Here is a 27586-nt window from a genome sequence, read left to right on the forward strand (position 1 = left end):
TACAACTCTGTCTCAGAGTCACAATACAGAGGCTTGGCCAGCCACTGTCTTGGCCTTGACACAGACTAGTACAGTCTGCTCGGTTTTTTACAATGAGAAAGGAGCAGTGTTTTCTAGAAACTTCACCTCACGTTGAATAATAATATTTAAGCTGGAAGCTTTCGTAGGTAAGGTGGAAGTTCACCACAGAATAGACGTATTGCTGTGGAAGGGTGACAGAACTTGAGTTCTGACTTACACTCCTACCTGGGCTGTTGAAAGGGCTTCCCCAGCTAAAGAGCGGGCAAGGATGTTCCAGAATCAGTCGGTGAGGTGTTCCTAACCGCTCTCTCGCCCTTTCTTGTATATATTTTCTACTCTTTGCCATCTGTATATATTGCATTCTATTTCAATTGCTCATTTAATTATTCAGTTGACATCTGAGAATCTGCATTTACTGATATTTTTGGCTTACTTTTTTGAACATTGCATTAATCAATAGTTTTCTTTGAGTCTGCCATAATTGATATATTCGGCCTGTCTTTTTAAAATGTTGCATTAATAAACTTGTGTGTGTTATTTTAAACGCATCAGAATTAGTTTTTCTTACCTTGCCTTGCCTAAAGGGAGTGTTGTGTCCTTTCCGCAGCTTTAGAAAGTGCTGTTCAAAGTGTATTTATAAAGGTTCAGTGGTATATTTGCCTCCCAGAAAGGGAGTGCAGGGGTTGGGTGTGTTCTTTTAGTGAAAAGTAGATTCATTACAACCCCGCGGCGGGATCTCAGATCAGCCAACACGGGACTAGTGCAGGGCCCCAAAATCCAAAGAGCTAGATGGTGGGATGGGGTTGAGGGGGTTAGCCTTTCCTACCGGGCAACCAAACTTTGGAACAAGTTGTCGGCTACTACTAGGCTACAGTCTAATAGACTCCAGTTTAGGAAAGTGGTCAAGACATGGCTATTTCCCCCAAAGTAGTATGTTACTGTCCGTGGATAGCACACAACACATGTTACACTCGGCGCCAAGATGCCTCGGCATTCGTGCGCTCTACAAATACATTATTTAATTACTTACTTGTTTTGCAGTTATGTTGAGTCACTGCATTGTGTTTTAATGTTGTTTTGTTTGTGTGTTGTATTGTTCTGATAATTAATGTGCTGTATTTTTGTGTTACCATGTTTTTATGATGTGTTGTGTTGCTATTCTGTTCTGTTTTGCTGTTGTGGTAATGTGGTGGTGTCTTACAATATTGTTGTCTTAAAGAACAAGTTACTTACCTTCGGTAACGATGTATCTGTAAGAAACATTAGTTAGTTAGATTCCTCACCTTAGAATATCCCCAGGCGTCAGACTGGATCCGGAAGATTTTTCGTCAGCAATACCCCTTGCGCGTCGCTAGGCGTCGTCTGCGGCTCCGCGTCCGTTGTCGGCGTCGTGCGCCGGAATGACGTCGTCGGAGTACTTAGACGCCGCCCTCGCGCGCTGACGTCAGTTCTTGTACATAGCTTTCCGCGCCAGGAACGCAGAGCCATGCAAAGACCGACACTGGTGCCAAAAATAAAATCTAGGGGCCTGAAAAGGATAACCTTAACCCTAGATGTCAGTTCGCAGAACGGGGAGGATGGGTGGGTCGGTGAGGAATCTAACTAACGTTTCTTACAGATACATCGTTACCGAAGGTAAGTAACTTGTTCATCTGAAAGAAACACGTTAGTTAGATTCCTCACCTTAGAATAGATACCCAAGCAATACCATCCCCGGTGGTGGGTCTGCGAACCAAGATCACACCAGAAAGTCCTGGAGGACAGAACGGCCAAAGAAGCCATCCCTCCGGACTTGGCTGTCAAGGCAATAATGCCTGGCAAACGTGTGTAGCGAAGCCCACGTCGCCGCCTGACAGATGTCCTGCAAAGGGACACCCCGTCCCAAAGCAGTAGTAGCCGCTGTGGCCCGAGTAGAATGGGCGTGCAGCCCAACAGGAGGGTCCTTTTTTGCCAAGGAGTAACAAATTTTGATGCACAAAACGACCCACCGAGAGATGGTCCGTTTGTGCACAGCTTTCCCCTTCTTAGCACCCACGTATCCAACGAAAAGTTGGTCGTCCACCCGGAACTGCTTAGTGCGGTCCAAATAAAAGGAGAGCGCACGTTTTGGGTCCAGACGGTGGAGCCTCTCTTCCTCTTTGGAAGGATGCGGAGGCGGAAAGAAGGTGGGCAAGGTGACAGACTGCCCAAGATGAAATGGAGTCACCACTTTCGGAAGAAAGGAGGGACGAGGCCGAAGGACAACCTTGTCCGGATGAACAGAGAGAAAAGGAGGCTTTGAAGATAAAGCCTGGAGCTCACTCACCCGTCTAGCCGAGGTGATGGCTACCAGAAAAGCAGTCTTCAGCGTCAGCAGACGAAGAGGACAATTATGAAGAGGCTCAAAGGGAGCGCACATTAGAAATGTGAGAACAAGATTCAAGTCCCACTGAGGCATTACAAAAGGGACAGGAGGGAACGTGTGAGTAATGCCCTTTAGAAAGCGTGTAACTACAGGGGACTTGAAAAGAGAAGGCTGATCAGGAAGCCGCAAGAAGGCAGAGATGGCAGCAAGATAACCTTTCAGGGTGCCCAGGGCAGAGCACTGCCGGGCCAAAGAAAGAAGAAACAGTAGAACCTCAGAAAGAGGGGCGGAAAGGGGATCCACAGCCTTTGCTGTGCACCATGCCACAAATTTGTTCCACCGGCAGGCGTATACCGTCTTTGTGGAGGGACGCCTGGCTGCCAGAATGATATCACAGACTTCAGGAGGCAAGTCAAATGGCATCAACTGCCGCCGCTCAATCTCCACGCATGGAGGTGGAGGCTGGACAGGTTTGGGTGGAGGACCGTCCCCTGCTGCTGCGACAGAAAATCCTCCCGAAGGGGCAGACGTATCGGAGGATCGGTCAACATACTGAGTAGCTCGGGATACCAGTACCTTCGTGCCCAATCCGGAGCCACCAAGATGACTTGGGCCCGGTCGTGCCTGATCTTCTTCAGCACTCTGGGCAGAAGTGGTATAGGCGGAAAGGCGTACAACAGACCGCAACTCCACTCGTGACGAAAAGCGTCGCCGAGCGAGTGCCGCCTTGGAAATTCCAACGCGCAGAACTGCTGACATTGCGCGTTCTCTTCGGTGGCGAATAGATCTAACCAAGGCTCTCCCCACTGCTGAAAGAGACCTTGCGCCACTTCGGAGTTCAGACGCCATTCGTGATTCATCATGCACCGGCGGCTGAGTTCGTCTGCTCTGGCGTTCAGAGAGCCCGCCAGATGTTGAACCACTAGGGTGACGCCCTGGTGTTCCAGCCACGTCCAGAGGCGCAGAGCCTCCTGACAAAGGGTCCACGACCCCACCCCGCCCTGTTTGTTGCAATACCACATGGCGGTGGTGTTGTCCGTGAACACCTGCACGACACTTCCCCTGACAGAGGGAAGGAAGGCTTTCAGTGCAAGTCGAATCGCTCTCAACTCCAACAGGTTGATGTGGAGACGAGACTCCGCCGGAGACCAGAGGCCTCTGATCTCCGCCTCTCCCATATGGCCACCCCATCCCAGGAGGGACGCATCCGTCACTACGACATGCTCCGGTTGGGGAAGGGAGAGGCTCTTGCCCTTGACCCAATCGCGGTCCGTGAGCCACCACTGCAACTGCTGTGCAGTGCCCTCCGAGATCAAGACATGGTCGGACAGGTTGCCGTGATGCTGGGCCCACTGAAACTTCAGGTCCCACTGCAGAGCCCGCATGCGCCGCCTGGCGTGATGCACTAGTAGGATGCAGGAGGCCATCAGCCCCAGAAGCCGCAACACTAGCCTGACCGAAACCCAGGATAGAGGCCGAAAGATGGGAATCAGGGCCTGAATATCCCGGACCCGCTGTTCCGGTGGATAGACCCGGAACTGCGCCGAATCGAGAACCGCTCCGATGAAGAGGAGCTTCTGAGAGGGACTCAGGTGTGACTTAGGCACGTTGATGGAAAATCCCAGCAAATGCAGGAGATCCGCCGTAGTCTGGAGGTGGGAGACGACTGCCTGGGGCGAGCCCGCCTTCAACAACCAGTCGTCGAGATAGGGGAAGACTGGAACCCCTGATCTGCGCAGATGAGCTGCGACCACCGCCATCACTTTCGTGAACACCCGAGGGGCACTGGTGAGGCCGAAGGGGAGCACGGTAAACTGAAAGTGCTCTTGGCCCACCGTGAACCGCAGGTAACACCGGTGGGCCGGCAGGACGGGGATGTGGAACTATGCGTCCTGCAAGTCCAACGCTACCATCCAGTCTCCGGGGTCTAGGGCAGCTAGAACCTGAGCCAAAGTCAACATCTTGAACCTTTCCTTCCGGAGGAAGGCATTGACGTTCCGGAGGTCCAAGATAGGGCGTAGGCCCCCTTTGCCCTTCTTGGGAACCAGAAAGTAGTGGGAATAACAACCACGACCTACTTCTGGGCTCGGAACGCGCTCGACGGCCCCCTTGGCCAAGAGGGCCGAAACTTCCTCGTGGAGAAGATTCAAATGATCCCCCGAGATACGGTGGTGCTGCGGTGGCATGGCTGGAGGGGTCGTCTCGAAGGGGAGGGAGCAGCCCCTTCAGACGATTTGCAGCACCCACCTGTCCGATGTGATGGACCGCCAGTGGAGCAGGTGATGGCGAACTCTGCCGCCCACTGGCGTGGAATGGGCCTGAAAGCTCGGACTAGGAAGGCTTTGAGGCGGATGCTGCCGGGGTGGATGTGGGCTGACCTCGTCGTCCTCCAGAACCGCCTCGGCGGAAACCACGTCCGCGACCGCGCGCAGGTTGGTTCTGCGGCTGGTGGCTAGGCGCACGTGAGGAGGCACCCCTTCCTTGGCCACGAAAGGGGCAAAAGGCGGAAGTTTGCGACCGCGGGGCCGAGAGGCCCAAGGACTTGGCCGTAGCCCGGGAGTCCTTAAAGCGATTCAGCGCACTGTCCGCTTTCTCGCCAAAAAGGCGAGTGCCATCAAAGGGCATGTCCATGAGAGTGCTCTGGACATCGCCCGAAAATGACGTGGACCGCAGCCAGGCGTGACGTCTAAGCGCCACTGTGGTAGAAATGGCCGTACCCAGCGAGTCCGTGGTTTCAAGCCCACATCGTATAGCATGTCGCGCGGCATCACTCCCATCGGCCAGAGCCTGGGTAAGTCGTCTCCGGACCTCCTCCGGACACAGGGGCAGCGCGTCCTCCACCGCATCCCACAGAGAGTGGGAATAACGGTCCAAGAGACAAGCGGTGTTCAAAGACCGCAGGCCCAAACTAAGGGAGGAGAACAGCTTCTTGCCAAACTGTTCCAGTCTCTTGGAATCCCGGTCCGGCGGAGCGGTAGGGAAAGAGGATTGGGAGGTGGAGGCCTGGATAACCAGGCTCTCAGGGGTAGGGTGTTGGGACAGAAAACTGGGGTCGCCCGGAGCAGGGCGGTGGCGCCTGGTGACGTTCCTGTCCACAGGAGGAACTGTGGAGGGCTTGGACCAGGTGCCCTGCAGAACGTCAATGAGGGCCTCATTGAATTGCAGCAGAGTCTCAGTGGAGCATGCTGCAGACTGAAGCACCTCATTAAGGACGTTAGTCCTCACAGCCACGGCAGGCAGCTCGAGCCCAAGGGCTGCGGCCGCCTTGCGCAGCACCACAGAGAAAGCAGCGCCCTCCTCCGAAGCCACAGTCGGAGGAGAGACAAATCCAGTGTCTGGAGAGGTATCCAGGCCACTGGCCTCCCCCAGTTCATCTGCCCAGTCCTGTGACAGTTGAGCCTGAATGGCCATAGGATCCTCGGATCCCTCCCAGTTGTCCCCATCATCCGATTCCTGGTATACAGGAGAAAGTAACGGAGCCGGGCGATAGACATAATGTGTCTCTAGCGGCGCCGATCGCGGCGTCCATCGACGCCGTACCGGCGCCGGGCCCGGAGTGGGACTGAACCAGGGCTCGACGTCGAGCGGAGTCGACGTCGGGGGTGGTACCGGTGTCGACGCCGGCGGAGGAGGCGTGACGAGGTCGACCGGCGTCGGCGGGGACTCGAGAACGGGTCCCTCGGGTGCTTGCGGCGTCGAGGCCGGAGCCACCGGCAGGCAAGGCAGCCCAGTCGGGTCCGCGGGGCCCGAAGGCGCACCAGCGGGCGCCGACGGCGGAGCCAAGTTCCTCATGGCCGAGAGGAAGGCACTGACTTCCGCCGGCGTCGCGTTAGTCCCAGGGACCGGAGGGTATGGGGACGTGCGCGGCGCCCGCGGCCCGCCGGAGCCGCGGGGGTGGAACCACCCTGACCCTCGGCCGAGTCGCGCGACCGGCGAGGGGAGTCTGAAGAGCGGTGTCGCCTCTTGGACTTCTTTGAATGCTGCGACTTACCCGAAGACTTGGATCCCGACGACCGATGGTGACGTCGGCTGCGGCTCCGTGACCGATCCTTGGACCTCCTCCTGGACCGGGATCGAGAGGCGCGCGGAGCCGAGTGGCGAATCTCGAGAAGCTTACGGGACCGCTCCCGTCTAGCCTTCGAGGTCAGGGCCTTGCAGTCCGAGCACGACTCCGCGTCGTGGTCGAGGCCCAAGCAGTAAAGGCACCGGCGGTGATGGTCCGTAACCGACATCAAGCGGTTACAGTCAGCACAGGCTTTAAAACCAGGCATCCTACCGGCACCGGAGTCGAGACAAGATCAAAAAGGATCAAACAGTTAGTCAAAAATTGACTAAAGGGGTAGCTCTCCCGGATCTGCGCTTACTGGCGCGGAAAAAAGAAGAACTGACGTCAGCGCGCGAGGGCGGCGTCTAAGTACTCCGACGACGTCATTCCGGCGCACGACGCCGACGACGGACGCGGAGCCGCAGACGACGCCTAGTGACGCGCAAGGGGTATTGCTGACAAAAAATCTTCCGGATCCAGTCTGACGCCTGGGGATATTATAAGGTGAGGAATCTAACTAACGTGTTTCTTTCAGATCTCACTTTCATGATATGATATGTAAGGTGTTTGCATCAAACTCTTTTATTTAGTACCAGGATATGCAACCGTACTTACCAAAAATGCTCTGTGATCTTATTCACATCTGTGCAACATAAATGCTGTTCATTTCATTAGTCAAAGACTACAATGAAAGTAAGCTTAGGGGTTAAGGCACTTGTTCCAGAGATCTGTATACAGCTGGTAAATCTTATGGTATAACACTGCTAAGATAGCTCAGGAGGTTAATGCACATCCTGCAGGGATATGAATCACCTTCCGATTACATCTGAATAACCATACAATAACTCAGATTATCAATATGCCTGCTACAGAGCAATGCATTCAACTGGTTTGTATCCTAGCAATAACGTTCAGAAGACTAATGTATTTGCTGCAGATATCTTAGAGTAAACCATAGGCTACAACTTTCATTGATCAAGAGAGTGATTATGTGTCCACAGTAAACATGCATGTAACCTGGAAAACATTAAGTTTGAATACTGAGTTTTTCATAGACTACTTCCTTCTTCTCAGTTAATACAACAAGCACTGTTGAGCAGCATTCAACACCAAATACCACAAGAACAACAATTTGTGTACAGTGTGCTATATAAATAGTTATCATTAGTATAATTGGATCCTGAAACATATAGGTTCAGCATTGCAAAAATCTTAATTTAAGTCAAACATTAAAATGGTCCCACCCATGTGAGGAATATAGGAACACTACATACAAAATCATAATATATGGTAAAATATACATAAATTTTACAAGCATAGACATGCACTGCAAACTACCTAAAACTACATTCATCTCATTTTGGATGATCGACTATAAAAAAAGAATTGACCAAATGGAAAACATAACACAACCATACAGTATAGGAAGAACCTTGAGTCTAAAAAACAAAGAACTAACTTTCTTTCAGGGAACACTCGAACCTATGAAAGATGTTTTATGAAGACGAAACATTGAATGTAAATGACTGTTCTAAGTTAAAAAAAAATACGATTAAACAACCCAACAAGTGTTCCAAGATCCTTTTCCAATAAGGGTGATAAAAAGAACTAGGGCTTTCGAGCAAACGCCAGTAAAATAAGGGACAGATTTGCTGCTTGCTTCTCAAAGAAGCTGTCATGATTCACTCCCTGTGCTCTTGTGCCCACCACAAGGGGGCTGAATTGTGACACTTTCCACTGTCATAATAAACTTCTGGACCCTCCTCTTCATGCATATACTGACTTCCAGCCCATTTGGATAGTACTTGAAAATTGCCATCCATTCCCAATCCATGCCATGTTTTTATGTTGTTTAAAGACCTGTGGTCTAAATAAACTTTTACTTTGACTAACTGACTGACAATCCATGTCAGGTTTGTGGAAGCCAGCATGCTCATGCCTGAAACTTCATTACCTAGAATCCCCTGTTCACTGCTTCATCTCCACCCATGCAGGCCAAGGGTGAGTGGAGGAATTCAGCTCACATGTGGCTGGCTGCTGCTAGCCTGCTCACACTTGATGCCTCTGATTACTGTGATCTCTTTTAAGCCCCAGCTCCCTTCACTCCAAGGTTGGTCATTGTAGCTGTGTTCCGGTGAGACCGATTCTTGCTTCCTAAGATTTTGGTATTCCTTGATTCCTGGGTTTTATTATTCCTTGTCCCTGTTCCTGAGTTGCAGCTATTCCTTGTTCCTGATTAGCACTTCTTGCAGTGCTCTCTTGATTCCTGAGCTGTAGCTATTCCCTATTCTTGATTAGCACTGCTTGCAGTGCTCACTTGATTGCTGAGCTGTAGCTATGTTGGTTTCTAAATTCGCAACTGCCTGTAGTGTCACATTGATTCCGGTTCCTGAGCTATAGCATTTCTTGTTCCTGAATTAACACTGTCTTCAGTGCTCCTGATCCTTAGCTATTTCTTTGATTCATGAACTAACTAGTACTATTTAATGCACCACTGAATCCACTCGCCTGTATTTCCTTTGTCCCAGTTCCTGCTTTTCTTCCCGTTACCTCTATTTCAGTCCTTAGTTGCTGTCTTCCTATTCTACTGTCTTGCTTCTCGTTTCCTTGTAGTTTGTTACTTCCTTTCTGCCAAGTGTGTCCTTGTTCCCCTTCTTTCCTTTTAAGCATTTCTCCTTGCTAGCTCCTTGTCTATTGTGCTTGTGTTTAGTTCTACACCCTTGCTGTTACCGCCTTGCTTGTTCCCGTTTGATCTCCAGAATCCGTGAGCAGAGCTGACAGCCTAGGTGGTGTTCCTTGTCTACTATGACTATTGTTTTTGAGTTACATTTATAACATCACCATAGGTATCAGCTCCACAGACCCTGCCTTTGCATGTATATCCTATATGTGGGTATTTGCAGTCAGTATCTGTAACAGAAATTGTGGATGAGGAACTTACTGAGCTTTAGTCTTACCGTGTGGAGCTCCCGAAGGCTTTACCCCACATTCCCTTTATTTTTAATGTTGCTGTGTGTGTGTGTCTGTGTGTGTGCATGTGTGTATATATATATATAGCAAGCAAGCAGGAGATACAAGAGCTGCTGCTGAATGCAGCTTGTGACTTCACATGGGGTTTTCTTCATTGCAATGTAAACCCGCAGCCCGGTGGACACTAACTTTAAGAGGCTTGAGCGTAAGGGGACCTGAGGAAGTACTTTATGATTTTACATGGCAACCAGGACATTTTCAACAGTCACCTGTGTTTTTCCTGCAGAGTACCAGTAGTAAAGGGATGATTTTCTTTCTATCCGGCTCCGCGCAACCTCTACTCAGGCAAGAGGAATTCTGGGAGATGTAGTGTGTAATGCATTACACCACGAGGGGCGATCACATGACCAGGAGCACTGGGCGCCTCCACCAATCAGAGGGATGCAGGACTACTCAAAACACGGGTGGGGCAGTATCCTGTGACTACAGCAGCACCTGAGGAAGGCTAATCCAGCCGAAATGCATCGTGCCAAACAGCTGTTCAAATAAAGGCTTCCAAAAGAAATTTCCCCGTGTGGCCTCTCTCTTTCGGTAATGGAGGAGTTCGTTTGCATATATTCACGCAGGCCAGAAGCGTGTTAAGAGGTCCCGCTCTTCAAGTTGGCTGGAGGACTGCTGGCTCCCGCGCTTGGAACGCTTTTCTTTTTTCCGAGGTATCGGAATTTCTCCAACCCGCCTCAGCAAGCAGGAGATACAAGAGCTGCTGCTGAATGCAGCTTGTGACTTCACATGGGGTTTTCTTCATTGCAATGTAAACCCGCAGCCCGGTGGACACTAACTTTAAGAGGCTTGAGCGTAAGGGGACCTGAGGAAGTACTTTATGATTTTACATGGCAACCAGGACATTTTCAACAGTCACCTGTGTTTTTCCTGCAGAGTACCAGTAGTAAAGGGATGATTTTCTTTCTATCCGGCTCCGCGCAACCTCTACCCAGGCAAGAGGAATTCTGGGAGATGTAGTGTGTAATGCATTACACCACGAGGGGCGATCACATGACCAGGAGCACTGGGCGCCTCCACCAATCAGAGGGATGCAGGACTACTCAAAACACGGGTGGGGCAGTATCCTGTGACTACAGCAGCACCTGAGGAACAAACAGCTGTTCAAATAAAGGCTTCCAAAAGAAATTTCCCCGTGTGGCCTCTCTCTTTCGGTAATGGAGGAGTTCGTTTGCATATATATATATGTGTGTGTGTGTGTGTGTGTGTGTGTGTGTGTGTGTGCGTGCGGCGTGTGTGTGTGTGTGCGCGCGCGTATGTGTGTGTGTGTTGCCCATTCGTTCTTGCTGTAGTTATTATAAATGCTAAATCACCTCTTGAGAGCCTATCCTTTCGGAGTCTTAGATATCTTGTTCCTTTGTGCAGGCTTCCCCTTTGGTTCCCTTTTCTCCTCTGACTTCCTGTGTGATCCTGGGCAGAGCTGTACTCTTCTTTCTGCTTAAATTTTTTACACAGTCACCAGTACTTGCCCAAGTCCCTGACTGTGTCCCAGACATAATCCTGGGCAGTCTCTGACAGAAGCAGTATTCTACGTTCAGTTTTACATGGCTGATGCATAAGCTCTCTTTCCCATTATTTTGTGCATGTTTTTAGAGGATGTTAGGGCAGCAAGGTTGTTGTTATAATGTAAATTTGTTTTTATGTATTAGTTTCTCCATTTGGGCATATTTTTAAACATTTAAAAGTTGGGAAATCTAGCCTTAGCTAAGCTGCAAGGCAATCTATGCATTTTAAATGTCAGTGACTTTGATTTTTTATAAATGGTAAAAATGTGGTCCGAGATCTTGCACGCAGCCGGTACAAGTGTAATGTTTTTACTATCAATGAAGATCCTATAATGTAGATAGACCTGTTTCATTTCTGGGTTAGCTAAACAGAAATTTAAACTATCTTCCTGCCACTGTTCTTCATTATCATCACACCACATTTTCTGGACATTTCATTTTGCTTTTTTGCAGGTGTATATGGTAAATTGCTTTCAGTATTGGGGTTTTCACCTGACTATCCTGATGTGGCACAACATGGTGATGATGGCCCCTGGTGTCTGGAGAGGAAGCATGACTGTATCCAGCTTAAGTGACCTTAAGTAATTCTACCACAAGAAGAGCAGATTTTACTTGTGAATCGCATTTCTTCCTTCTTGAACGGGCATTATTTACTGTAGGAGGTAATAGCCATTTAATTCCAGCTGTAAGGTGTTCTACCAAGCTGTGATGTCAATTTTTTGTTTAGGCAATAGGCTTTATATTCTGAAAGTATGCTATTATTTTTGCTTAGAAATAGTAAACACATTTAAAGAAACATATATGCTATTCTTGATGCTTTTAATTCATTGAAGCTACACAGGACATCCTTAGCTGTGGTTTGACTCCACATTGGGCTCTCTTAACCTTCTGAAACATGATTCGTCTTACCTGGCTTACTCTGCGCTGTGTCTTCTTTGTCTTTAGTATTTTCGGCTTCTTTGGGTGCTGGAGCTCCAGAGTCATTGGACTCATGGGATTTCAGTTCACATTCCGTAGGCTTCGATGTTAGATGCTTGTCATTTCCACAGACTGTTACCACAACAAAAATAAAATGTAATCTTAAACCATTATATAAAACGCAACAACAAAACGTCTCTAGCATTAAATATCTTTCAAATGTTCAACTGCTTTCTTAAATGTCATCATCATGCTTCAGTATTGTTCTGTAAAACCACACTGGATCTTGGTGCCTTGTTTCTATTCATTGGTACCACTATGAAAATGTAATTTCTTCCCATTGGTATATTACTGAATGGACCATCCTAAGTTAGTGACAACACCGTGTCATACGGCTTATACTTTTTCAGCAAAAACTGCGTTTGTTGGACAACATAAACGTCAAAACTGTGCAAGACTGATTCTAGGCACAACATCGAGATATGTTGGCCTTAAGTTCTGCTAGCTCACAGTGCACGATCTGTACCCCTATCCTGACAAGGTAAGAAATGAATTATGCAACCTCATAACATGACATACTGACTCCCCAAGGAAATTGTGGTAACAGATCTAGAACCCTTTTGTCTGGTAACTCATGAATACCCAAAGAGATACACAAGAAATACACATGGCATTTCAATATTTATTGAAGCATTGTGATTTTTGTGTAAAGTATGTGCAACTGCAATAATCAACAGAAAGAAACAGAATAGAGTGATCAGCATTACAGGTTTGGTGAAGAAGATAAACAGTTCAATCATTTTGCTGTTACTATAATATTATGTACTACTAGCTAGTCCTTCCTAACCTAGTGTGCCTATGGTGGGTGAACCTGCCAAATCCCTGTAGGGTGATCAAACTTCCCCGTTACCTGCAGGTAAGTTTCATCAGGGAGCCTGTCCGTGGTGGACAGCTGGGCATCATCCCTTGCAGAGGTAAACAGGAATCAGCTAGGCTGCAATTCCAGCATGGGGTGACCTCACAGTGCCAGCAAAATGCTCCTCTAACTAAACAATGGCGTGATGTTGTTTATATAATAAACATTATCCTGGACTGTTCCCATGAGGCACAGGGTCAAGACTGATTTGCATATAGCTGGGTCTGAACTGAGGTGGAGAAGTGAGCTAAGGAATGATGATGGATTCAACCCAGATCTGTGACTGGGGGTGAGTGTCTGAAAAGTTTCAGCTCTCCATCCATCATCTGCTTGTGTTTGCTTTGTTCGCCCCAAGTTGGCAGGGTATGTCCAGAAGTGGGTCCCTTGCTCACTTTGCCACTGGACTCAAGCTTGCCTGGTGTTACCCAGAAACCGGTCCCTGGATGATTGTTTCCGGTTCAGCAAAGACCTGGCTTGGCAGTTTGTGCTGGACTGTTCCCATGAGGCACAGGGTCAAGACTGATTTGCATATAGCTGGGTCTGGACTGAGGTGGCGAAGTGAGCTAAAGAATGATGATGGATTCAACCCAGCTCGCCTGGTGTTACCCAGAAACCGGTCCCTGGATGCTTGTTTCCGGTTCAGCGAAGACCTGGCTTGGCAGTTTGTGCTGGACTGTTCCCATGAGGCACAGGGTCAAGACTGATTTGCATATAGCTGGGTCTGGACTGAGGTAGCGAAGTGAGCTAAAGAATGATGATGGATTCAACCCAGATCTGTGACTGGGGGTGAGTGTCAGAAAAGTTTCAGCTCTCCGTCCATCATCTGCTTGTGTTTGCTTTGGTGGAGAGCTGGGCACAATCCATTGCAGAGGTAAACAGGAATCAGCTAGGCTGGAATTCCAGCATGGGGTGACCTCACAGTGCCAGCAAAATGCTCCTCTAGCTAAACAATGGCGTGATGTCGTTTATATAATAAACATCATCCATGTTGCCATGCCAAAGTCCCAGTCAGGCTGCCATTATTGATTCTACCCTGACAAAGCTGTCATTGAGTGTACAATAATAATGGAATGGAAAGAATGGAATGGAAAGAGAATTTATAAAGCGCGATGGCTACCCAGGGGCGTCCCAGCGCTGCAGAGGAGAGTAGGTTGAGCCGGAAATGCTGGATTTAGTGGAGCTGAGGGAAGATTTAGGTAGAAGTTTTATTAAAGAGCCAGGTCTTAAGAAGTTTCCGGAAAGTGAGTAGATTGGATTCTGATCTGATTGGGAGGGGGAGAGAGTTCCAGATCTTGGCAAGATTGTAGGAGAGCGACCGGCCTCCACATCTGGCTCTTCTGATGCGTGGTATTGAGGTGAGGTGGGATGTCGCGGATCTGAGGGGGCGATTGGGATGGTAGGCTTTTACCAAGGGGTGATTGATGGAAGGGCCTGTTCCCCAGTAGGAGCGATGTGCAATGCACATGCTCTTGAATTCGATTCTAGCTCTCACAGGGAGCCAGTGGAGATCCTTCAATCTGGCTTTGACTGAGACTCGGCGAGGGATGTAGAGAAGGATTCTTGCCGCGCAGTTTTGAATGATTTGAAGTTTGTTGAGTGTGGACTGTGGGGCCCCAAGGTATAGGGCGTTACCGCAGTCGAGACGGGATAGAATTAGTCCTTGGACCATGATCCGTCTAACAACTTAGCGCAGTGAACTTTAGCTTCTGTACAGAATGTTCAGTGCTCTGATAGTATGCCTACGAAGTTGTGCAAATGTAAGCAAAGTTATTTCATGAAACATTATCCGTATAAGCACGCAAGCAGAAGTGTGTCAAATGTCAACATTCAGGAAAAGATGTTAAGTTTAAACGTGAGCATGTAAAATGGAGGTGTTCTGCCCGGGACTAAAATGTGACTACTTGACACCAACTCCTTGGACGTGAGGTGTCTAAAAAAGCTTCCCAAAAACCATGCTAAAATGAAGGTTAAATATGTATAAGACAGAACATACAATCTAAAAAAGCATCACACTTCTTTAATAGCAAAGAGCATAGCAAAAGCCTATTTGTGAAAAAGATCAAATTTAAACAACTTTTTGAAAAAGTCAAAGTTTAAACAGTAATTTTGCATATAAAAACAAGGCTGCAATAAAAAGTCCCATGACTAGAAACTGCCAGACAAGGTCTTTGACGGCGACCTCTGAGGTGAACAAGAGGGTCTCACCCTTGCTTCCGCCTCCCTCACCAATCTACTCCTCGACGTGGAACGTCGACGTCGTTTCGACTCAGAGCCCGGAGTCGACGGTAAACAGATCACGCTATACCTGCCCTCAACATCGTCATCGTAGTCTTTGACGTCGACCTGGACTGATGCCGTTTTTCAGACCTTCTTCGCCTGGGGAGACCCCAGCCGGCTGAAGACAGGGATTTGGTAGAGGACTGACCCTCTCCTCGCCCAGAAGTTCCACCTGTTGACTTTGTATGCTGTTTTCTGCAGTCTTCCACACCTTGAGGCCGAATCTTCTCCCTATCACTCAGGGTGCACCTGGAAAAGGCTTTACATATGGGACAGGTGTCAGGAACATGAGAAGCAGACAGGCAAAGAAAACACACTCTGTGTGAGTCAGATTTGGCATTTTTGACTGCAAAAAGGTGGAATGTCTGTCAGAAAAAGATAGCAAACGGAAAAGAAAGACCAAAGACGTCGAGTGAAACTAATAAAAGTAAATTCTGAAGTGAAGTTTGAAGAAAAATACCAAAATTGGTTGAGCTCAATGCTCCAGGGTCCTGCTAACAGGAGCCGGAAAAAAGAACTGAATTAACTGCCACTGGCTGTGCATCATGGGATACTGGTGGTCTCTGGAGACTTTTAAAGGTACGGTGTCCATTTTCAGACATATAATGGCAGCCTATGGGGGCTTAACTGTCCTACCCTTTTATCTCTATCATGAAAAAAACAAAAGGGAGCTTTGTGAAGGGGCGTTTTCTATATGTATTAAACTCCATATATTGCGAAATTTAAAGTTGCTGGCTGTCTTTCTTCACTTCAAGATGACGTAATGGCCAGTGTAGCCTAGTTAGTTAGGCTGCATTATTGTCTTTCTATCTCTTAAGTGTCTATGCAGGCCTTCCCGAAGAAAGGCGAAAGATGACAACTTAAGAAGATATATCTAAGGAAGTGCTCCGGGGTCCCTGCACGTGGGTGAGACTATTCATGTGCTTAAGAATATATACGGAAATCCCCTACAGGAGAATGGTAGTTTCTCCAATTTCTCTATGTGTAACAGAGTGCATGTCGCATCCTTCTTAGCCATAATGGTTTGTTGTTTCATAAGGCTGTAAGGTAAAAACAAGCTAGTGGCAGTAAGGTGTTTCAAAGTGTCTGTAGGGTCCTACTTAGCAACATGATAGACCTAAGCTGCGACTGCCTATGTTGTCAACAAGACATGTCACTCAGTATGATGTCTATTGCAGATGACACAATGTTACCCAGAGAGTAGATCTTGATGGACAAGGTAGTCATCCTATTATCAACTACTTCCAGAACCCTCCTAAATTTACCCGGTCAATTTCACACAGTCTCTCAGCATCTTCCTGCTGTGAAACCATCCACACTTCATTGTATATTGCATACAGAAAGCGCTTCTGATGTGTTGTTTCACCTGAGACAATCTTGAGTGTCTTAGCCATTCCAGGCATAACTTCCCAGCACTGTATGTTGTTACCACCCGAGTGTTGTGTCTGTATGTAACGTGGGTCGGCCCTATTGATCCTAAGCCCTTTGGTGGTGCCAAAAAATGTCCCTGACAGCCGTTAGTGTCTAACGGCCACACTAACCATCCCTCTTGATTGGCACTTGAAGAATTGTATGTGCCATTGTGAAGCACGTTGTCTAATGTTTCATCCGTGTAATTTGTGAACCTCTGCCAGTTCAAAAAACGTGCAAATGTGGGAATGTTTGGTGTGTTTACATTTTTTTATCGTGGCAAGGCCAATAAAGAATGGTTGCTGCACAGTTTATTGTTCAGGAAAATCATGTGGTATAAGGCACACTCTAAATAAAGCCTTGTTTCCTTGAACCCCAGCGAGTGCAGGAGGTCTGCCGTAGTCTGGAAGTGGGAGAGGACAGCCTGGGGCGAGCTTGCCTTCAACAGCCAGTCGTCGAGATAGGGATAAACTGGAACCCCTGATCTGCGCAGATGAGCTGCGACCACCACCATCACTTTCGTGAACACCCGTGGGGTGCTGGTAAGGCCAAAGGGGAGCACGGTAAACTGAAAATGCTCGCGGCCTACCATGAACTGTAGGTAACGCATGTGGGATGGCAGGACAGGGATATGGAAATATGTGTCCTGCAAGTCCAACTCTACCATCCAGTCTCCGGGGTCAAGGGCAGACAAGACCTGAACTAACGCAAGCATTTTGAACTTCTCCTTCCAGAGGAAGTGGTTGAGGGCCCTGAAGTCTAAGATAGGACGCAGGCCTTTGTCCTCCCTGGGTGCCAGAAGGTAGTGGGGCTAGCAACCACCACCTACTCTGGCAAAGGGCCCCTTTCGATAGCTCCCTTGGCCAAGAGAGCTGCGACTTCCTGGAGGAGAAGGGCCAAGTGATCCTCCGACATGCGATGGAAGGATGGTGGCAGGGAAGGAGGGGTAGTCTCAAAGCGGAGGGAGTAGCCCCTTCGAACTATCTGCAAAACCCACATGTCCAACGTGATGTATTGCCAGTGGGGGAGGTGATGGCGAATCCTGCCGCCCACTCGTCTCTGGTGGCCCTGAAAGGTCAGGCTTGGAAGGTTTGGAGGCTGCTGTAGGGGGGTTATGGGTGGACTAGCCCGCCTGCTAGCTCCTAGACCCATGACGCTGGGTCTCACATCCACGGCCACACAGAGGACGGGCAGCTTGTGTGAACCGGTGGCTGGAATGACTTGAACGTGGTGGGGCACCCCTTCCGTAGCCGCGAAAGGGGAGAAAAGCAAACTGCGTGGGGCGAGAAGTCGCCGTGAAGCCCAATGTTCTGGCCGTAGCCCTAAAATCCTTGAAACGCTTGAGCGCCGAGTCTACCTTGTCACCAAAAAGGCAACAGCCTTCAAAGGGCATGTCCAGTAAGGTGGATTCATATGGAGAGTTGGAGGAGCACTCCTTTGTTGTTAGTTAAGCCTGTGCTAAACAATGGTGCTACAGCACTACACTTGCTATCAACCAAATGTGAGTGAATCAAGAAACTGTTACAAGTATATAAACTTGGTGGTGCTGTGCACAATTCACTGGGTGCTAATACCCACGTCTCATATGAGACTAACGCTCAAAAACATTGACAACTTTAAACCATTAATTCTCCTTAGTATTCAATTTATATCATTCGTTAAATCATAATGAAAATACATTCATCAATACATTCATCAATAAGGTCTGTACAATGTTCGACAGATGAGTGAAAATATGTACACAATAATCATCTCAATCAGATAGTGGTACAAAAATCAGTCAGTTAAATAATAAACAATGATTCATAAATGCCCGATGCATTTCGGGACGTTGAAGTCCCTTCGTCAGGGGCCAACCTGAAACAAAAAACTATCTATTATGCTCATGTCAGTGTCTAATCATACTGTATATACATTAGGGGCAACATTACCCAATCTGCTTCAGTGTTGAGGTGCACATTTACTTGCTTATGCTTAGGACAAAAAAGAAGAAAGACCTGTTCAGTTGCTCCAGTATATCATACGCAACCCATGATAAATGGTGAAAACACCAAGTAAAAACGCCAAAAGAAATAGTGAATTATATACAACATAACAACAGAAAAGATGTGTGGAAAACACCGTATGCGTAATTGTAACCGCTTGCTGGCTCAGAGAGAAAGTCAGGCTGTTGTGATGAATATAATGTGCTTCGCTCACCTAAAAGAGATCCGTGTGAACCAGCCTCAATTTAAACGGTTGCCGTCTGAAAAGATCACTAAAGTTAATATCATGTGTGCCGTGTCACTCAATAATAATTACTGCGGAACGCTGAATATGCTTACCCTCCGCGTTAGTGCCTCACGGTAAATAATGCAATATTGCCTGGCGTGCCCGGTCCTGTAAAAATGAAATGGTATGACGATATAACATACCCAACATAGCCCAAAATGCGCGCTAAGACAACGGGATATAACACTCACCCACTAGATGTGAGGAGTCTTCAATAAATCCAAGCTTCGTTTCCACTCAGTCTAAATAAATAAAAAAGTAAGAAAGGCCGTCAGCTGTTTGGATGGAAATGTCAAATACTCGTTCCCTGAAATACGCGGGGAGTTGCAGATTGACAAATGATCATAGATCGTACCGGCCTAGTAATCTCGATGCTTATCGGTATGCAGTCGGTTTACGAAGGGTCGGGACGGTTTAAAAGAGCCGCGATGAAAACATCAAAAGAGGACTAGCGGATAGCCGGAAGTATCGGCATCTTAACACTATGTATGTGTTAAATGAAACGAAACCCTGTGGTAAATTGACCAGTTGGATGAGACTAAAGTATAAACTATACTACGAGGCCCCATACGGAGTCTTATACTAAAGAAACTGATGAAATGTACAAGAGTGACTATGCTTAAAACACTGCCAAAGAAATGCAGTAATACAAAGACAATAATAATTTGCAGTGGACTATATTGCAAAGCCCCATCGCCTTTGTAATAAAACATGAAGGAAAGAATATAAATGATTAAGAAACGAATAGTTCATGATGACAGTGTTACTCGTTAAACAGATGCTGACTAACTTTGAGCGTGTATCACCAAAGAAACCGTGTATGAAAACAGAACCCTTCACCATATGTGAACACTTGAATCTCCCTCCCTATTGGGAAGTGTGCTTGTCAACCAAATACATGCTAACCTGTTCTCAAAGGTCAATCTACATGTATGTGTCTTATTGCAATTTGTTGCTTTATAAAAAGCAATTCATATCCAGACGGTCATTAAGACCCAATGGTGTCATGGTAACTAAGTGCTTGATCCAAAAAACTTCTCTGCTTAATAATTGTATAGTGATATCCATTCCTGATCTTGGTGTTACCCTTTCTACAATTTGAAATCGTAACTGCAAAATATTGTGCTTGGACTCAGTCCAATGTAGAGCTAAACTTGATGTAGTACTTTTTGTTCGAATTTTGCTTTTATGTTCAGTTATCCGGATTTTAACTTTGCATTCTGTCTTGCCAATATATGCTTTTCCACATGGGCATTTGATACAATAAATCACATTGTTAGTATTGCAGTCACTGGTGTGGTACAGTTGAATCTTCTTGCCTGTTGACGGGTAGGTCAATGTGTTACCGGTGATTACGTTACTGCAATGTGTGCAATTATTGCACTTGATGGTACCCTGATGTGTAGACTTTGGTTTCGGGTTTGGGAGATGACAGTATGGATCTTATGTGTTTGCCTCTATGATAGGCGAAAATGGGTTTGTTTAAAAAAATTTAATTGAAGTCTTTTTCATGTTGAAGTAATTCCCATCGTTGGTTAATAATCTTTTTAACCAATGTGGATGTGGTAGAATATTTGGAGATAAATACGATCCTGTTGTGAAGGGATTTAACTGATGGAGTTAATAACCCCTCCAGTTTGTGAACTTGTGCTCGATTGAGACAATTCTCTAGAATGTCTTGTGGATAACTTCGGGAGGCATATCTTTCTTTGTGCTCTGCCTGTTTCTGGTTACTCACATCATGATTGGAACATATTTGTCTGAGTCTGATAAATTGTGAGTATGGCAAGTTTTTGATGAGAGGTCTAGGATGAAAGCTAAGGCGTTGTTCCTGTCCGTTAGTTTACTGTAAACTTGGGTATCAAAATGTGTATTTGGTCTGATGTAACTTATTAAGACATCCAGGAAATGTATTTGTTCCGTAGCGATGCTGGAGGTAAACTGAATACATGTGTTGATTGTGTTCAAAGTAGTAATCATTGACTCTAATTCTGCTCTACTGCCTATCCAGACTATGAAGATGTCGTCAATATAACAGCAGTATAATTTGATCTTGCTCCACCATGGCATGTTGGCAATAATGTGCTCTTGTTTAAATTGGGCCATGAATAGGTTAGCATAAGCCGGGGCTCCAGAAAAGCCCATTGAAGTGCCAGTGAGTTGGGCATAGAACTCTTCTTGTCTTTCAAAGTGGCTATGATGTAAGCAAAATTGAAGTAATTGTAATAAAAGTATTTTTTCAATGTGAATGTCATCCATTTGTAACAAAGCCCATTCAACAGCTTCCATGCCTGCTGCATGAGGTATAGATGTATAGAGTGCAGTTACATCAACGGTACAGAGATGCAATTCCTGATTACTATCCAAGGTAATGGAGTTGAGACAACTTAAAAAATGTGTGGTATCTTTGATGTAAGACTTCCAGTCTTGTACAAACTGTTGTAAGTAATGATCCAAAAACTTGCCTATAGGGTCAAAAATGGATCCTTGTGCTGAAACTATAGGACGAAATGGAGGATCAGTTATGTTCTTGTGGACTTTCAGGATCATATACAGTTTAGGCCGTCGAGGGTTGGATGTCATGAGATATTTTTGCGTCTGCTCGTTGATCCAATTATTATCAACAGCCTGTGTTAAAATTTCGTCTAGGATGTTTCGTAACTCAAAATTGGGATCACACGAGAGGCGAAGGTATGTGTGAGCATTGTTGACATGATCATTGACCTTCCTGATATAAAATGAGGTGTCCATCACCACTATAGCGCCTCCTTTGTCTGCTGGTTGTAAGGTTAGTGCTCGGTTGTTAGCGAAGCTTTGTAATGCCTGCAGGTCTGAAAGGTTTTTGGTACAATGTTTTTTGAAATTCAGTTGTTGTAAATCCTTCTGTACCAAGATTTCAAACGTGTCCAACATTTTGTGAGATACCGGAGGTTGGAACTTGCTTTTCGGTTTGAACTTGGTAATGCTGGTATCATGAGGGGCTTCTAGAGGCACAATGTTGGTAAAGAAATGTCTTAATCTTAATGTTCGCATGAACCTGTGAAACTCAACTTCAACGTCCAATAATGTGGATATATTAGTAGGAACAAAAGACATCCCTTTGCTTAAAGTGGCTAGTTGTTGTGTTGATAATTAAATGGACGAGATGTTGATAACTAGATCACTGTCTTTCCGCTCCGTAGTGATTTGCCTGTTTTTTCTTTGTCCTCTCCTGATTTGTCGATGGGTTGATGTGTTTTGTCGCCTCCTGCTGATGGTGGTTGCCCGTGATCCGGTGCCTGTGCTAAAAAAGGTAGACCGTATTGATGAATGTATTGATGAATGTATTTTCATTATGATTTAACAAATTATATACATTGAATACTAAGTAGAATTAATGGTTTAAAGTTGTCAATGTTTTTGAGTGTTAGTCTCATATGAGACGTGGGTATTAGCACCCAGTGAATTGTGCACAGCACCACCAAGTTTATATACTTGTAACAGTAAGGTGGATTCGACATCCCCCGAAAAACCAGACGTCCTCAACCAGGCGATGCGCCTCAAGGCTACTGAAGTGAAAACAGTTCTGCCCAGTGAGTGGTCGACATCCAGCCCACGTCTGATGATGAATTTGGCTGCGTCTCTACCCTCTGCCACTGTGCAGGTAAGAACGGCCCAGGCCTCCTTCGGACACCGTGGCAGCACTTGCGCAAACATATCTCACACCATATGGGTATAACGGCCCAAGAGGCATGCAGTGTTCACTGACTGCAGTGCTAAGCTGGCCCAAGAAAACATCTTCTTCCTAAGATGGTCCAGCTTCTTGGATTCCCTATCTGGGGGAGCAGTAGGGAATGCACCCTTAGAGGACAAGGCTTGGACTTGGTCGGGTGTTGGGAGAGGAAAAGTGGGTCGCCTGGGGCCAGGCGGTGGCATCGGGCAGTCATCCTGTCCACAGGATCTGCAGGTCTTGGGCCAAGTGCCCAGAAGGACGTCGGTGAGGGCTTCATTGAAAGGCAGAAGGGGCTCCGAAGAGGCCGCCGCCGGTTTAAGCACTTCTGTCAGGAGGTTAGTCCTGACTGCCACCATAGGAAGCACGAGGCGCAAGGCCTCAGCTGCCCTACGCAACACCACGGCGTATGAGGCTCCCTTCTCCGTAGCCACGGTAGGGGGGAGAGAATGCCAAGGTCTGGGGAGATTACGAAACCACTGGCATCATAAAAGGTCCTCTCGCCAGTCCGGCTCTTCAAGTTGGTCTGCCAAAGGGTCCACAGACCCCTCCCAGTCCTCCTCACCCTCCTCTGGTTGCCATTCAGGCCTGAAAGAAACTCCAGGAATGAATAGAGGCACAAATGTACCTTCCGGCACTGGTACAGATGTCAAGAGACATAGGTCCGGTGCCGTATCCAGGTCCGGGGTGAGGCTTGGGTCGGCACCGGTCGGGGCACGATTGGCGCCGGGGGCACCGTCACCGGGGAAGGTACCGTGAGGTCAACTGGCGGTGATCTGGATCCAGGCCTGAATCCTCGGGGGCCCTCTGGCGCTGGAGCTGCCGGTATCGAAGGCCCAGGGCACCCAACTGAATCCGCGGGGCCCAAGGCGCGCCAGCTTAGTCGGGCTGCCCAAAGATGCTATGAAGAGCTTCATAGAAAGCTGGAAGCTGGGCATGGGACGGGAAAGGGAGGAAATCTCGGAGCCGTCCCTGGAGCAGGCTCCGAAGACGGAGCTGGAGAGCAACGACGCTCCGGGTCTTGCGCCAGCCGACCAACAGGGAGAAGGTAAAGAGCGACGCTGCTTCTTCGCTGCCTTCTTGTGCTTCGACTTACCCGAGGATCTCAAAGACTCGGATGACGAATGGTGATGGTGGCTCCGCAACCGGTTCCGAGACCTTCCTCTTGACCGGGACCTCGAGTGACGTGGAGCCGAATGCCGGGCCTCCAAGAGCTTTCGGGACCGCTCCCGCAAAGACTTTGGATTCATGGCCCGGCAGTCGGAGCACAACTTCGGGGTCATGGTCGCGCTCAAAGCACCAAAGGCACACGAGGTGGGGGTCAGTAACTGACATCAGGTGGTTACATGCCTCGCACGGTTTAAATCCGGTCTGATAATGGGACATCCCTCGTACACCAGGAGTCGATAGACCCAAAAACGAATCGAGAAAAAAGCTAGTCAAAAAGTGACTAACGGTAGCTCTCTCAGGATCTGCGCTAGGCTGGCGCGGAAAAAGAAAGAACTGACCTCAGCGAACAGGTACAGAGTCTACGTAGACATCGCAATGTCATCCTGGCGACCACGACGCCGACGCACAGTCGACTGACGCCACCTACCGATGCGTAGGGGTACTGCTAGAGAAAAGTTCTCCAGATCCAGCCTGACGCCTGGGGGTAATTCTAAGGTAGGGAATCTATAACTAATGGTCTCTTTCAGATGGAATGTGGCAACTGCGTATGTCAAGCTGAAGACTTGCAGGTCCTTTATAAAAGTTCTGGCGTCAGCCAATTGCTGTGGACAAACCCGTAGGAATCGAGAGCAGGAATCCACTGCCACCAAGATGCATTTGTAAGACCCATCCGAACATAAGGGTCCACAGTGGTCTAGATAAACACAAGCGAGAGGCTAGTTAGAGATCAATAGGAGTGTCTGTGGTGGACGAGCTACGGTGGAAACTTTTGTTGTTGGCAGAAGTCGCATTTAAGGACAAACTCTTTGGTCTGCTTGTAAAAACCTGGCCACCAATAGAGTTTCTGCAGTAATGAAATTGTAGCTGTCACCCTTGCAGGAACAGATGCTAGGCCTTCATGTGCTGCTATGGTTAAACCTAAACTAAAATCTGAATTCGGTATTACTCTATCCCCCACTCCGGGAATATGAGCAAAAGGAATGTTTTGCGCACTTAACTGGTAGGAGTATTTACTTGGAAAGCCTTTCGGCAAGTGGATGCCATTGCGTGCAGCGTTGACAACCATGATGATGTCTCCATCCATCCTTGTATTAGAACGAGTAATTGCAGTGACTGCAGCAGTGTACACTGTTGCTCTTGTGGCTTCATCAGCCATGGAATTACCTACAACGTGTATTCCTAAAGGCTGATGACTCAAAGTGTGAATCACATGAGTCTGTGGCAACATGCTTTTAGTTTGGCAACCTGTTCCCAAAGCATAAGCATATTGTGCTTTATTGTGCACCCTTTGGAATCTCTGAATCCATTCTGGCTCCAGTAGTGTAAGAACTCATTGTAAGACTGGCAACAAGAATAAGAATCACACACAATCAGTGTGAAATCCGGGATCCATATTTTCAAGTGCCAGAATTAGAGCTTTTAGTTCACCCAGCTGCGCTGTGCAGTCACCGAGTGACTGTGTGTAGGTTTTTTCAGGGTGGAATTCTCCATCATGCATGCAACCCTTAAATGCTATGCACATGGCAGAGTATTGGTGCTTGGACTCTGCGGCAGGCTGAGCAGACCCATCATTATTGATGATGTAGTCATACTGACCTAGAGGCATAACTTCATAGGGCAGAGGGTATTCATGTTCATATTGCAGATATACTTGTGTCTGTAGTGTAGAGTCAAATATGTAATCTACATCTGTTGCTGTCAGTGAGTTGGCCCATTGAATCCATCTTGGATGTAAGGCATTAGTGTTTGGAACACTGGCCTCCGTTACAGACTCTAAGGCTGGAACTGGAGTCCTGACAATTTGTGTCCCCTGAGCCATTGAACTTTCTTTTACTACAGCAGTCTATACAGCTCTCAGTATTTTTTCTATCGGTAAAAAATGCATCTCTGCATATAAATTAGATTTTTAAGCAATACGTACAGTGTCTACTTCGTTGAATGTGACATAGGTTTACCCTGATGCACCCTCAATTATACGGATCACCAGGTTTGTGGTGTTAATACGTGTGTGCACGTGTTTTGAAATTAGAATGTCAGCTTGTACTGAACATAATATCTGTATGTGTTCAGTTGTTTAATGTGAGCTGGAAAAGTGTGGACCAATCAAGTCATAGAATGTTTTTTTCAAGGTGTTTGGTGGTTGCAGAAGTGCACACTTCTCTAGGAAATGTGTGGCAAGGCTTCTGCCCTCACTTGACAACTCGTATCACAAAAACAGGACACTGAGGTAGGCAATTTTTGATTTCCTGAAGTTAGATTTATAGCCCATGTGAGCAAATTCCAAAACAATGCGATCTCCTCTATCCAAGTGAGTTGAAATTTCAATATTCTGTGACTCCACAATATAAATGGTCTGGTTTCATTACTGAAAACAAGGGATTATTTATTGGAGAGGTGCAACTTTCTATTACACCCTGACATTCAATTTGTGTTAGAATCTCTATAACTTGATTTTAAGCCTCATTTTTAATGGGGTATTGTCTTTGAGGTTGTGGGATTCACCTCACAGGTATGATGTGATGAGGGAAACCTATATCCCACCCCAAATGGTTGCGGTATAACGCTGGAACCTGGACTAATGCCCACTCCTTGGCATATGAATGTTTAACAGAACCTGGAAAGAGGTCCGAGAAAGCAGGTAAAATTACATTTTCTCCCTTGGGTCAATCCATGACAAACTTCAGTGGCCAAGCCTCTTCAGCTAAGAGAATGTCATAGCTGAATGACAAGTTCTACCAAAAGCGAGCATTTATGGTACGTTGTATATCCCCATCCATTTGGAATTGCATCTCAAATAATTGACCGGGGACACTCAGTCTCCTCTCCGGTGTTTCCACCTGGATATGCAAATGTACAATTAGCGTGTGCACACCTGCCCTTAAGGAATAGTTTAATTTGTGCTTAAACTGCAGAGAAATGCGTGTATAACAGCGTTGTGAACATCCCAACACAGCATATCAATGATACTTGCCATGAGGGCGACAATAGCGCACCCAGCTGCTGCACTGCTGAAATGAGGAAACTTTCCTCTTAAAGTGAACCAAATTTATCACGTTTATCCAGAGTAATCCAGTAATCGAATTAATTTCAACAAGTCAAGTAAACCATGTATTCTATACTTGTGAAATCACTCCAGAGACAGCCGGGTTGAACTGGAGATACCCAAATACTACCCATGATCACCACTACTTTGCTCCCCACATCAGTGGTCGTGCTCATAAAATAAATCAAAAACAAAGTGGCAAAGAAATACTCTCCCCAGCCACCCTTGTTATTAACAAACAATAATCTTATACCTCGTGAAAACGCTCCCGGCAGCTTAAAGTGTACGTGCCTGGATATAGTCACTCATTGCTATTGCTGCCAGACACTCCATAAGACTCAGATGAACTATTGTGACTTCTGCCGAGCAGTCAAGCATGGTGAGAGCCCACTCCCTGCTCAGAAGCAGTTTCCTCAATATCCGTGGCATGCTTGACTTTAAGCCCAGCAACCTTTTCTTTATGAATTGAGGCTTGAACTGTGAGGTTTCTTTTCCTCTTTTATTACAAAGTCAGAAGAGCGTTGTGAGTCCTTCTTCGGTTTCATGGACTCCTCTGATCTGCGCTGATTGTCCACTTCTGAGCGTTTTTCGGATGACTCCTGAAAGGAACGTGTATCAGTATCCTGATAACTGTCAGGCATTTTAATATAATCACAGCGTTTGAGGAGATCCACCCCATGCTTTAGTCTTTTTTTTTTTTTTTTTTATTATTCCACTTTGTTTTTTTAGGAGAGTCAAATACCTGCTTTGAGTTATCCTTTACAGATTTACTCTTAATCTGCGGTTTACTAGGTCTGGCTACCAAACTATCTCTATCTCCAGTTGTATTGGATTGGGTGAAAACAATGTCAATCATTAGTGTGATGTGTGCAGGCCCGACAACGGCAATACCAAAAAGTGCAATATCAAATGTATACCCTACCTGAG

The 27586-nt window shown here is 46.9% G+C and overlaps 1 protein-coding gene across 2 annotated transcripts in view; it reads right to left on the minus strand.

Moving 5' to 3' along the window:
• ZCWPW1 (zinc finger CW-type and PWWP domain containing 1) overlaps positions 1 to 27586 on the minus strand; it is a 1624070-nt gene that overhangs the window by 396627 nt on the left and 1199857 nt on the right. For both annotated transcript variants that reach the window (XM_085639318.1, XM_085639317.1), the window contains exon 14: positions 11855 to 11995. In XM_085639318.1, coding sequence (XP_085495444.1) covers positions 11855 to 11995 — 141 coding nt within the window. The remainder of the gene's footprint in view (positions 1 to 11854; positions 11996 to 27586) is intronic.

The sequence above is a fragment of the Triturus cristatus genome, chromosome 12, assembly GCF_964204655.1.
Source record: "Triturus cristatus chromosome 12, aTriCri1.1, whole genome shotgun sequence".
Taxonomy (NCBI): Eukaryota; Metazoa; Chordata; class Amphibia; order Caudata; family Salamandridae; genus Triturus; species Triturus cristatus.